A 13,865-nucleotide genomic window follows, 5' to 3' on the forward strand; every position below is an offset into this window, starting at 1 on the left:
ACTGATATCATCAGCAGAAAATGGTAGTGATGGTTTACGGTAAGTGTGACATTAAGCACAATTACAATTGGCTTTTTATAATAACAAAAATTTGAGGTTGCAATTTCCTCAAAAATGAACATATCATTAACCACAAAGCTTTCTTCCTCTTTTAAAACTCAGTGATATATACAGAAATCTTTATACTTGATATTTTGTCATAATTAGAGAAATCATGTGTTGAGTAGCCTAGTTATCAAATGAATTTAAGCCAGCTCCCTAGCAATGGGACCCACGGCTTATCCAAGACAGCTTGGGGAGGGGCAGTGGGAAGGGAAGGGCAATGCACAGACAGGACAAGCCTTTGTCGGCAGGTACTGTAAGGGGAAGAATCAAATGTACATACACACGTCAGGCCTATGGAGCAAAAGCGTGCCTACACCCAACCTGCATTAGGAACATAAACGCTCCCCAGCCCTCATCCCGAAGGAACCGTGAGCTCCGGAGGACCCGGCACTGCGGTTCAGCCGCAGAGCGTGGTGACAGAAATAAACGTGGCCTTCTCTCCCCAGGATCGACATCTTCAAGTACGTCATCTACGGCCTGGCAGCGGCCTTCTTCGTCTACGGCATCCTGCTCATGGTGGAGGGCTTCTTCACCACCGGCGCCATCCGGGACCTCTACGGGGACTTCAAGATCACCGCCTGCGGCCGCTGCGTCAGCGCCTGGGTACGTTGGTCGGGAGTGTTCGGTGTCACCTGTGAGTTCGTTTCAGGGGCGCACAGGTGTGTTGTGTCTTCACCTGCCAGGAATGGAAGTGTTTTTTAAACACAGTACCATTCCCTCCTGTGATCGCAATCCTAACTCTTAGCGTTGTTTCCCAAATTAAGATTATTCCATGTGAACGTCCAGTTTCAAATTCTCAATCACATGCAACAAAACAGTCAACTGGTTTACGATTTTTTTTTCCCAAAGGGCTTTGGGGTTGCAATGCAATGTTGAGAAATTCCAATAACAGAAAAAGCCATCTGCAATTTATAGGCAATACATGTGTCTCTTCTCCTTTAGGGCATGTCTGTATTTTACCTTAAATTTGGGGAGAATTGTATCATCTAATATCTGTTTAATAGTGACATATAAGATAAGAATGACACTATTATACTAATTTAGGTTTTAAGTCCTTATTGGCCTGATGGTTAATGATAAGTCAATTTGTCATACTCCAGAGCCAATGCGGGCAATGTGTGTCTGTCTACAAAAGCACACAGGTCTCAATGTGGAGAGTGACATGGTTGAACATACTTCTGCATTTTTATGCATAATAGTTCTCCTCTAATGCAACTTTGCCACTTTCATCCTTGACTAACACGTTTTCTTACTTTTCCAGTGTTACGTAAGAGATGCATTTAAGCACAGCACGTATTTCCTCTTGATTACGATGTCTCTAATAAGGAATGATGTGATTCATTTCAGCCTTACAGAAAAGTTAAAAAAGAGATACATTTTAACCACCAAACATTTTTTTACCAGCTTATAACAAAGTCTGTTGTGCTGCCCAGCTCAGTGGTGATAAGAAACTGTTGTGGGTATTTATTTATATATTTATAGTTGTCTCTGGGATAATCTCTTGAAAGACTGATGGGGGGACAATATTTGTTGCGATATCTAAGTTCGTAGGATCGGTAATATGAAGTTACAGATCTGGAGGACATTAAGTTAAAGGTCTTAGATTAATTCTTTTTTTAATTCGTTTTTATTGTTGTAAAATGTGCCTTTCTGCTCCAGCAGGAGCCCCCTCTGAATGCCTTTTCCCTACACAAGGACTTCTTCTTCTTATTTGCTCCAAACGTGGAATGGAACCTGATTTCCTCACCCTGTAGCGTCCCATCCTTCAGGCATGCCATCTGTTTTGGGGGTGGTGGCAGTGATCCCGGCCTGAGGAGCAGGCTGAGGTTTGACCTGCACACCCCGTGTGCCAGGGTGTGCGCCGAATGTTGCTCAGCAAGGAACTCATCCCAGAGCCACCTCGGTCTCGGGGTGGGGGGTGGGGTTATGGGGGTCCCCCTTTCCCAGCGGTACATGCAGAAGCAGAAAGAGCAGCCCAGACTCAACCCAGCTCAAAACCTGGCCGATAGTCAGTGTGCTGTCAGGCCCCTTTCTTGCTAAACAGATGTGACATTTCGGCCAGGCACGCAGTAAGTAAGCGGCAGTGTGTCAGCGCTTGATGCGCGATAAGTCAGTTAATCAGACTCTGCCCTCCTGCAGATCAGAATCAAGCGGCAGAGAATGGAAATGGACTTGCATGACGTCATCCCGATGAGTGACATCAGGAGTGGGTGGGCACTGAGACTGGCGGCATGATTACTGATACTCTGCAGCTCAGTGGACCCTTGGCACCTGGGCCGGGTGGGTGAGCAAGGCCACCCTGCGCAGTCCGCTGCAGCTGTGGACTTGCTTCCCTGCACCCCCAGGAAGGAGGAAGAATAAGGAGCACCCGAGAAATATTCTCCTCTGTCTCGGGTGGAGTCGAGCAAAATGGGAAATGTTTACCGTAGGCAGCCCAGGGTGTGTCAAGGCCAGATGTTGTCTGGATTTCTACGTGGCTCATTTTTGTTCTTCTGATGAGGAGAATAGGAGGGGGCACTCCTTGTTCTCTGTGGCCCACATCCCACCACGCACCTGTCCATGCGTGAGGTCAGGAAAAAAGAGCGCGGAGCGGTGGAAGCATACTCACTCCAGTCCCTCCCCTGGTTTAAACAGCTTAGTACTCAAAACGTTTTATTGGCTAGTATGTTTAGGCCAGGCTTTGTTTCTGCTGGGACGTAGAAGGTGTGAGTACACCTGCCGGCTCACAGTGTAGGGACCTTGTCAGCGTTCCACAGGACGGGCCAGCAGGAAGTCAGCTTTGGGAGGAGATGAAACGATGTTAGTAGAAAGTGTTCATTACGTTCTGGATTTCTGAAGTCCAGTGACATTTAGCAATTTGTAGGTGATAAGGTTGATCTCGGGTCTCCTTAGCTTTATCCCGGCTCTTTTCCTATTCGCTGTATAAATTCCCCACTATGTTCAACCTCAGTTGTCTCTATTTCAGCCGCAGCACTACTTTCGTGTAGGTGCACCAGCTGTGCTACAGCACTGTCACCGCATCTACCGTTTCTTGAAAGTGTTACTTTTAGTACATATTCTGAGTTATTAAATAAGTTTCACTTGTTTGAGGTTTTACCGTAATCATGGAGCAAAACCTGGCTATAGCTCCGTGCCAGGGGAATTAATGGAGCTGCATGTGAGCGTGAATTCGATTCGCTGCACATATTCTAGGTTGTGCTGGCTTCTGCAAATGCGGCCACCAGAGGCGTCAAAGCACAGCCGGAGTACTCTGCTGCTTCTCCTCAGAAGTCACAGAACTGCGCCTCTGAGATTCAGAGAGCAGCCATTGTCTGTGGAAAGTTAGCTTTCGGTGTGCCGGGGCGATGTCTCAGACACCATCACCTGTGCTCCTACTGCTGCATTAGGTAACGCGGTATGTTTAAAGGATTAAAAATCCAGCTTCATATTTACACTCACATTCACACGCACCGGTCACCCCGTGTTCTGAACCTGGTCGTGTAACTGTCGCACGGTCATCAGGAAATGTCTCAGAAGACGCAACTTTCAAAACAATCCCTACTCCCAGGGGCTCGAACTCCTGACCCCAGTGTGCAGAGGGGGCACATATCGTGCACCCCCGGTGCCGATTCAGATTCGCCGGCGCACACAGGTGTGCGTACACACCCAGACCACAGCACTGTCCGACTTCCAACTTCGTTCTGAAGATAGAGTTAAGGCAGCTGGGTTGTGCGGGAGAGGGAAGGGAAATTGTAAGCCCCGTGGGAGAAAATGTACACACCGCAAATCATAGCACACAAGGACTGTGGGTGATGAGAGCACACCGCCGTGTGAGCGACCTGGAGAGCGGCCCCGTTGCCCCGAGAGTGTGAAGTCTGCCCTGCTGGGCGCTGCTCAAAGGCAGGAAGCTGACTTCCCCGGCTCTGATCCCCGGGGTGTGGAGCAACGAGTGTGCGACACGTGTGCTCCTTCCTTCATACCATGTCGGGCCACCATCGAAATATGGATAAGAGCGTCATTCTAAAACTTCTCTGCTGGCCCTGTTGTTGTCCATGTCCTCTGTGCTGAGCTGGTGGGTGACTCGCTGGCCATCAGGGGGCCTGTGTGTGATGGAAAGGAAGCCGCACCCCAGGGACCCAGGGTTGGGGGGACCAGACACAGGTATAGAGGCAGAGCAATGGTTTGGCAGTGACGTTCTTATCCGGCTGCTTTTCAGGGATAATCCAGACTTTGATCGCTAATATCTGAATCTGATTAATTAACACCACGTGACAGAAGAACATGGCTGCTCCCATGAGACTCCCTGCTACCACTGTCTGTCTCACGTCGGGTGTACCTACAGGGGCACTTTGTCCGACGAATTGCCCCTCTGATCGTGGGACCTGTGCCTGCAAGCTCAGTGACATGCACCTGGCATGAAGCAATGCCACCCGTCTGTGTCAGTGTGTGGGTTCCAGCCTGCGTGTGGCCCACAGCACGTGACTACACGTGTTCCCTGTCGGTAGACTCTGATTACAGCCGCTAGTACAAGTGTTAGTGGAGACAGGAAGAGTGTGTAATTACTTAAGCTATTCTGTATGCAGGTAAAGTGGATTAAATAATTAGTAAGTGATTGGAAACCACATTAATACGTATACTTTTATCAGCTATTCATCCACCTACTAGTACATGCATCTGTCTGTCTCTTTTTGAGCAGCTAAGTGATGGTGGAGCTGAAACTCTGCATCACCTACCCTGAAGCTAAGCGTCCTATTTGATTGTATCTAGGATACACAAGTGGCCTTTTACTATATTTACTAAAGAAAAAAAACTATGTTCAAACTTAAAACCGTATTCTACTATGTTTCTCTAACAAAAGTAAAATTAACATGCATGAAAGACTTAGATTTTCTAAGCTTACAAAAATCATTAAAAGAGTAGACATTCACACCAATATCATTACCTACGAAGACGACATGAGACTCGCCATATTGATAATGCAACATAAACATGATTAAGTAGCTTAAACACTGACGATACAACATGGCATGCATGATGTTGTAATGCAAATTTGACACGGGCTCGCCTCCTTTTGCACAACGTTTTCTGAAGTTTCAAGAATGGGTTGGTGAGGATCTTGCGATAAATACACGAATGCCACGGGATTGAGACGCAGAGGGGACGGTCCTTGCACACCTGAACCTCTGCGGGCACCTGAGTCCCCAGCAGGCGTACTCACGTGACCCCTGCCCGTCGCCCTCTGGTTCCCACGCTGCAGCCCCTACCGGCGTTAAAACCACAGCGCGGAAATCCTTCCACCGCGTGCGCGCGCCGTAAACAAAAAGCTCTCCTTTCCCAGTAGCCCATACATGCTCTCTCTCGCCCTTTTCTCGGCCGCAGTTCATCATGCTGACGTACCTGTTCATGCTGGCCTGGCTGGGGGTGACGGCCTTCACCGCCCTGCCCGTGTACATGTACTTCAACCTGTGGACCATCTGCCGCAACACCACGCTCGTGGAGGGCGCCAACCTCTGCCTGGACCTGCGCCAGTTCGGTAGGTGGACCCCTGACGGTGGGACCGCCCCTCGCAGCAGTTTCCCCGAGTAACTTCCCGCCCGGGGCGTCCGGCCCGCAGCCCGTGGGCCACGTGCCCAGGATGGCTATGAGTGCAACGCAACGCAAGATCGTAAATTTACTTACAACCTTTCTTTTGTTTTGTTTTGCGCATCAGTGTTCGTGAGTGCTTGTGTGTTTCATGCATGGCCCAAACCAGCTCTTCTTCTTCCAGCATGGCCCAGAGACACCAGTATCAGAATATCTGCTAATTTTGTCTACCACCAACTTGTCTGGCTTACAACTCCCTTCATAAAAATGGACAAATAATAGTCTCTGTCTGCACACATTTGGCATTATTTTCTCTGAAGTTTTCTCAAATTTCAGGCACATGCAGTTCTTGCAAAGCCAGAAATATATCGCTTCTGTTTAGCCAGCTGAAAGGACACTGGAAACATAACTGTAGAGGAAGCCTGTGGCCGCAGCTCTAGTGTATGAGCTCCACTTCGGGATAAAACAAAGGATCCACGTTAGGATGGACCTGGTCCCCTCTCTAAAATGAGGCCTGTGGCACCGGGTCCCCCGAGGGCGTGTGATAAAGGCAGAGGTCCTGGCAAGCAGCCGTAGGTCCTGACTTCACAGTTCTCTGCTGGAGTCCAGAAACACGTATGTTTGACGATTGCCCCAAGCGATCCTGATGCGGCTGGCCCATAAACCAGCGGGACCGAGGGTGCACTGAGTGCAGTTACAGCTCTGTAGTTCCCCTTACTAATGGCCCCGCTTTCAATAGGATCAGAGAAAAACTTCTCCTTCGGGCGCTCTGCTTTTATAGACTAACAGCAGCCGTGCGCCCGCAGAATCAACTGAGGTCCAGGCTTCACAGCGGTCTGGGACTTCGCTGCCAAAGCGACTGTCACGCCTACGTCCTTCCGTGACTGGACCGAACCCGGGACCGGCTGCAGCCCGGGTCCTGGTGCCGGACGCCGGAGCGAGCTCAGACTGAGCATGCCGTACGTCGCTCGAGGGCCTGCGAGGTCGGCGCTGCCGCTTACAGGGCTGCGCGGGATTGTTACCTAGCAATGAGGCTGAGGAAGAGTCTCTCTATTGTGATGTAACAGACAACGGAACTTGCCTGGGTTTTATGTGCACGAGTTCCATTTCCTCCCACTGGCCTCCTGAGAACATGCTTTTTCTACACGTTACAGGGATTGTGACCATTGGGGAGGAAAGGAAAATTTGCACCGTCTCTGAGAATTTCCTGAGGATGTGTGAATCCACTGAGGTGAGCGCTTTCACAGCCTTGAATTTTGTCAGAATTTTAGCTTCGGTTTGCTGTTTGGAGAATAGAGCATTCTACATTTCAATTTCCCTCTTTTTCTTTCAAAAACAATTTTTCTTGCAGTGATGTTGTGCAGGGGGACTAGGAAATAAACGTGAATGAGCTGCTCTGTGTATGTCAATAAAATTATGATAAATATTTTAACTTTTTTCTAGAAACTATCATTGTTAGTTTTATTTAAAAAGCGATACCTTAGCCTTATTTGTTCTATTACTGAAAGCCATCATTATTAACCATGATCTCATCTTTCTAATGAAATCACGTTAACAGGAAGCTGTTGCAAAGATTTAAATGATCTGCAGGAGAAAAGATATTGTAGCGATGCTTGTGGAGTAAGGGGCTTATGGCAGGCTCACTTCTGTTAAAGATGCACAAGCTCTTGTTCCTAAGAAGCCGCAGGCCTGAGCGCTCTGCTCTCTCCAACCTTGACACATGTGTTCCTTCTGTGGTTTCCTCTGCAGCTGAACATGACCTTCCACCTGTTCATCGTGGCGCTGGCTGGAGCGGGGGCAGCGGTCATTGCCATGGTAAGACCTCGAAGCCCCTGGGCTTGGGTTCTCCATTTGAACTGCAGAGGTGTTTGCTTGCAGAGGCCATCACATCAGAGGTCCAGATGAGTCGTTTAGTTTACCAACTGGGAAAACAAAAAAAGGTGGGTGGGGAACGCTGGGTAAATAAAAAGTGAAAGCCAAGGCTTACCCTAAAGAAATATCATCAGTGCAGCAGAGGTAACATTCAGTAATCAGTTTAAGGGTTACAACTCTCAGTAACATGGTAACAGTGACAAAAATAAGTACATTCATTAGCGTGTAGACATCAGAGTACTGCTGATAGAAAAACAATCTCTGTGGCACATAGGAACGCGTCAGCACGACCTTCTAAGTAACACCATCGGTTCCTTAACTTACATTACCGTCTTTTCCTCTTTAAATAAGACCATAAAAAGCCACTGAATCACTTATGAAAAAAAAGATTAATTTCCTTAAAATAAAGCTCAGCAGTTTTATGTCATGCCTCCTGTATCTAACTTTCTTAAGAAATATTAACAAACCCCTAGAGTCTGGCTTTGAGCACGTCTGGAGGACCTACTACGTGCCAGATGCTTCCCCTCCTCTGCAGCTCTCCCTGGACTGCAGCCTGCTCTCCGGGCTGCCGACCACCAGCAGCGAGCAAACACGCTTCTGCAGTCAGGGCCTGCGGGTTTGTTTCGTGCCCCAGAGTATCAGCAGCTTAGAAAGCTCCATGTCTCCTAGTAACCTTGCCACCGTTGCAGCCCGTCCAAGCTGCAGACATGATTAGCTGCGTTGGACTAATCTGATTCCTTTCCCAGGGTGCCAGCCCATTGTCTAACGTGTTGGTGAAGGAGCACCGTTGCAAGGAGAAGAGCATTTTACCTCTTGTCAGAGACTACAAATAGGAGTGACGGGATAATGCTAACATGCTAATGAGCCATTTCAGACCAGCTATTTTTAGTGGCTTCATGCTGGCTTTTGTATTAAGATCTGATGCTGTTTTATTAAAAGTGATTTTTTAAAATACCTAACAAAACCTACTAAGTGGGTTTTCAGATATGTTCTTAATGTTGCATTATATTAATTTAGAGTTAGTGTAGAAACTTCTAGTAGGAATTTCATTTCAGAACATGAGGTGCTTCATAAGATCACGTTGGCTGATTGATTGGAGGGATCACAGAAAAGCAATAAGCCCACACCTTCTAACCTTGACCACAACTCAGAGCTAAAGCGTGCCCCGGGGAAGCACCCACATGGCCTGGGCAGTGACGTTTCCAGCCCGCACGGTGCCCACCGCCCCACCTGGCTGTGAGGCGAGAGGAAGCACCTTCTCGATCGTGGTCATCCCTGGGTGGTGGGTCACCTGTGGGCATGTGCCCGCTCAGGCACTGTACACCCATGTGTAAGAGCTCAGTAGAGTGCTTCTTGCAAAGAGGTGTATAATAAAGCTTTGTCTGCTTTTGCAGCGTCGAGGTGCATGTAAAATTCTGTGTGAACGTGCCCGCCCTCAGGCGGAACACATCAGGGAGCAGCACCTGTCTGAATCTATCACGGCATTTAAATGCCCTTAACAATGCCTACTCTGAAATGTGTCTATTGCCAAAAGACCTTAAGATTATAAAAATTTAGATGCTATGTATGTCTGAAGGAATCTAAACTTTGCATAGCTTTAGATATTAAGGTATAAACAAATTCTCTTTCCAACAGCAAGAGGCTAGAAGATTTTTTTAAGTACAAAGCCTACTTCTGGATATCTAAATATATGCAAAGCATAGATTCCTTCAGAAATGTACAATATCTAAATACTAATTTGCATCCGTTTTTGCAATTTATTAGCTCTGGCAGTAGTTCGGTTCTTAGGAGACGGGAGTAATGTAAGTACCGCTGCTGCTCCCGGTACTGATGCTGCTCCCAGTAGGACTCTGCCACCGGCTAACGTTGCTCTGGAGCATTGAACGCACTGTCAGACGCTTCATGTACACGAATGCATTCTGTTCTCGCAACACAGCACCTGTCCTCACCCCCAAAGCAGGGTTATTAGAATGTGCACTAACATTAACATGGGCTCTGCTGCATTGCGTGTTAGCGATGTTAGGCATTCTATCTGCCGACAGCATTCATCACCTTGGCCTTGCACCCGGTGCCCGTGGTCATGTTTACCTGCTGGGGGACAGTAAGGGGCCCGGCAGCTTGTGTCCCCTCAGGCCAGATGAGACGTCTGAGGACCGACTGGGAAGCACTAGTGTCTGAGCTACAGGGTCGCTGAAGTTCAAGTCTGAAGGCATCCATACAATATTTAATGACTCAGGGGCCACATTTCCCCAGGCTTTAAAAGGAAAATGTTTGAACATCTGAAAACACAGCATTTGCTCACGTGGCAAATGCACTGAGTGCCCACTAGTTGCTAAGCACTCTCTACTGCACTTGACATTTGCACAGCACCAAAACGATACCACGTGAACTTGGTTACGGGTGCAACACTTGTTTCGCTTCACTCAGAAAAGGCCTTGGAGAGCAAGAATATAACCCACAGGTGCTGTTCACATGTAGCTTATAATCTTTGTTAACCAAAACGCAAAATTTCAGAGGAAACAGAACATTCTGAAAATAGCTCATTCTTGCTGGTATGCCTCTTGTCTCATGCTGTTACGTCAAAGTTGTTTTATTTTTTTCCTGCCGTCTGTTAATGATCTTAATCCACCACAGTAGCCACCATTCAGAATTGAGTTTGTATTCTCTGTGTCCACCTGTTTTCTAGAACAAACCTACCTCCTGCCTTTTAGTGTGTTCTTGACTAATCTACATTTTAATGTTCTATGTTACTAAATTAGAGGTAAAAATATTGCCCTCCCATCAAAACTTAGAGAAAGTAAAAAGCTAACGACTTGGTTTCCCCTCCCTACTTATCCACCGAAATTCCTCACTCAGAAAACTGCTCACTCTCTCCTGCGGACCGAGAGGGAGGGCAAGTGAGAAAACACGCCAGTGACCCCCACTGCGGAGTCAGTCCGAGTGCATCCGGGTCTTCGTCACTTGAGTGACTTCATTACCCCGGACAAACCCCGAGCGTCCTTTCTGAGCCCGCACTAGTCTCGCTGCTGTGGATACCTGTAAATGTGCAAAATCCACAGGACGCGATACCTGCTCTTGTGCGGTTCGAATCTAAGGGGGACTACAACACTCACTGTATGGAAAATGCACTGGATAATGAAATCCGCAGGTTTATTTGGGGGTTCTATGACCCCTCTTTCGATGGCACAGTAGACAGTGTATCCTCTCCTTAATTCAATTGGACTCAACTCAAGCTGCATGTGAGACTATTTCCGACTATGGGTTAGAACACGTAGATGCATGGACGTGGAAGGTATAGTCTTATGGTTTGGACAGGTCAGGGCAGCATGGACAGGAAACATCACATAAAGATTAAAAAATCAGTTTTGGAAGCTTCAGAATGGAAAAGAATAAGAAACAGTGAAAAAAGAAAGCCAAGATGGTGTTTTGTCGTTGGAGGAGCGAGCGAGGAATGGGTTGTACTCATATCATTCCTGTCACCGCAGACATTTGGTTGCATTTAACTAGTGAACGTGTCTCGTGCAAGCATGTATGCAGTGGGAACACTCCTTTCCTGCCGGGGGGCGCAGGGAGGACACCCAGCAGCCTCCCACATAAACTGTTGTTGTCTCTGGTTAGGTCCACTACCTGATGGTCCTGTCCGCCAACTGGGCCTACGTGAAGGACGCCTGCCGGATGCAGAAGTACGAGGACATCAAGTCCAAGGAGGAGCAAGAGCTGCACGACATCCACTCCACCCGCTCCAAAGAGCGGCTCAACGCCTACACATAAGCGGAGCCCTCCCGGCCGGTCCCGCTCCGGCGCGCTGGTGTCCAGCCCAGGGCCGCCCCACCACCCGACCCTCTGAAACTAAAAGGGAAGTGCTCCTCATCAGCGACACGGAGGGTGACTTAGGAATCACCCGAGCCCGCCGCTTGCTGGGGAGCACTTCGTTTCCGAATTCGTTAGCCTGGTGTAATCAGACCTCTTCCACAAGCTCCTGTCCAGCCTTCTTGTTTTTAAACCTCTCAAACTCATCTCATAGTTCTTAAGAGCGATGATCCTGGCTCCGTCAAATGCAGAGATCTAGTTGATTTTTATCCACTTCCCTTGTGTTATACAGAATACCTTTTGCATTCTTTCTTATGTTTTGGAATAAAATAGCTTTTTATACTTTTTAGTTTTGATTTCGGTAACTAGTGTAACTACAGGTAACCTTCCAAGGGACCACTGTACATTATGAACCACAGACAGAGATGAGGTTCTGCCGACTCTTCCTGAGACACGGAAATCTTGTCTGAAGACCGGGGCTGCGTCACTCCGGGCCCTGGTCGATGTCTTCATCCATCCAAGGTGCAATTTCTAAATTCGTAAGAGTAGGTCAAAAAAAAAAAGTGCTTCTTATCTTTGTTAACACTGTATTTTTTCCTGGTGTACTGAAGAGGTATTTCCCTCCGGTTCCTCAAGTTTATGTTGTGAGCATGTAGAAACCGTGATGCTAAATGCATGGCCTGCCGCCGGTCTAAGGTTGTGACGCCAGGCGGACCTTTTCAAGTGCAGTCTAGGGACGGTTTTGATGGAAATAACTAGTGCGGACAGCAGGAGAAGGGGCTCTCTGTGACTTAGCAGTGGCTGGATCGGAACTTGAACATGCTAGCGTGGAACGTGGATTACCTTCATGAAGGCGGTGTATGAAAAATAAGCACACTAACCCCTCCGAAGTCGTTTTACCTACTTTAAAAAGGTTCACGGGATTGCACCCCTGTAAACTATCCCTCAGACGTGTATGATAGATTTGAAAAGGCTTCCATTACTATAATAGCGTTGCTTGCAGCCTCCCGATCTACGTTGGTTTACCTGTAGTGTTTTTTAAAGTATGGTTAGAGGCCACTACACAGTGTAACCTTCCCCAGTGTGGTGGCATGTCTGTGCTTTTATTTCCAGTAAGTCATTTTAACCAAATGTTCGTTCCTATTCCTTTATAAGAAGTACCTATATCAAAAGAATAAAAAAAATAACTGCAATCAGTATTACTGTACCAAATTTGGTGTTTGTTTTAACCTTGACTCTTGACTATTTCTAATGCTACAAGAATGCTGTAAAGTGTCTTTGCAAATGCTGTCTCCTGACAAGACATTTTGATCAGTGTATAGGAACTAGATAGAACCGTGCACTGATCTGACCATTGTGAAACCTTTTCTCGGTAAGTGCATTTCTAATAAACTTTATGGAGTGAAACAACCTTTGTACAATGGCTAGTCACACATCACCCATAATTTTACAAGTTCTTGTAGTACGTAGGGATATTACTAGGGTTCTCTGTGGCATGAAAATGCATCTGTAGTATTATTTAATTGATTTGGGGTTTTGCTTTTTTTTTTTTTAGATTACCTTACTGGTTCAACATTTTCTGATATATGCAGTATTACAGATATTCAGCAAAAGTATTAATGGGCTTCTTTAAATTCTATATGATAGTGTTTCAGTTCTGTGTCTTAACAGTTTGTGATGATTTTTAAAACTGTCTTTCAAACTTACGTAATGATGTTGATGCTTTTGCCTTTTTCCCCCCCTGGTATTAGAGTTTGTATTTTCACAAGGAGTGCTTTGTAGCAGGCATTACAATTAATCTGTTTTGTACATAAATGTGCCAACAGCTCGATGGTGGCGTTTTTGAAATGTAGAACCAAGTGCTTGCAAACTGTAATAAACACACCTGTGTACTTTGTGTACTTATGATTAGTTTCCGCGGTGTCGTTTCGTGTTCTTCTCGTTTTGTTGATTCCTCTTTGCTGGGCGTGTGTGTGCTTTTCAAATGTGACAGGTGGCCCTGGTTCCCTCGCGCGCTTATTACCTCCGTGGAGCTGACCTAACGCTCCAAACTCAGCGAGCATTCTCTTCGTGAACGCACAGAATAGGGATGGATGTGAGGGGGGTGGGGAGGGGGCGGGGCATTAAAGACTTCAGAGGTCATTTCACTTAGCAAATGATCAAGGTACAGCATTTTCTTGCCTAATTTTGGTTGTTTTGTGTTTCCTTTAGTGCTTCATAAACTAACAGAAACAAAAAGACTACTGAAATTCAGAGGAAAAAATGATTTCTCAGTTCAACTTCAAAATATCAAGGTGAGACCCATAATATGAAAATATATATATATATATATATATATTTTAAACATTTTTGTTTGTTTTGGGTGTAATTTCTTCTGGCCAAACTAGAAATGATGTCAGTTTAAAAAGAGTAAAATAGTTTCAATGAGGATCTTGATTTTAATAAGACCCAAGGATTTGTACTAGTCTTCAATGATCTATGTGTTACTAATGAGTGGCAATTTGGAAAGTTCACCA

At 46.6% G+C, this 13,865-nt stretch overlaps 1 protein-coding gene across 2 annotated transcripts in view; it reads left to right on the plus strand.

Annotated features, from left to right (window-relative positions):
* Positions 1–13,257, plus strand: part of GPM6A (glycoprotein M6A) — a 184,204-nt gene extending 170,947 nt beyond the window's left edge. For both annotated transcript variants that reach the window (XM_028526874.2, XM_028526869.2), the window contains exons 3-7: positions 552–708; positions 5,464–5,617; positions 6,822–6,898; positions 7,417–7,482; positions 11,158–13,257. In XM_028526874.2, the coding sequence (XP_028382675.1) occupies positions 552–708; positions 5,464–5,617; positions 6,822–6,898; positions 7,417–7,482; positions 11,158–11,310 (607 nt within the window). In that variant the 3' untranslated portion in view covers positions 11,311–13,257. The remainder of the gene's footprint in view (positions 1–551; positions 709–5,463; positions 5,618–6,821; positions 6,899–7,416; positions 7,483–11,157) is intronic.
* The last annotated feature ends 608 nt before the right edge of the window (positions 13,258–13,865 follow it).

Source organism: Phyllostomus discolor, chromosome 11, assembly GCF_004126475.2.
Source record: "Phyllostomus discolor isolate MPI-MPIP mPhyDis1 chromosome 11, mPhyDis1.pri.v3, whole genome shotgun sequence".
NCBI lineage: Eukaryota > Metazoa > Chordata > Mammalia > Chiroptera > Phyllostomidae > Phyllostomus > Phyllostomus discolor.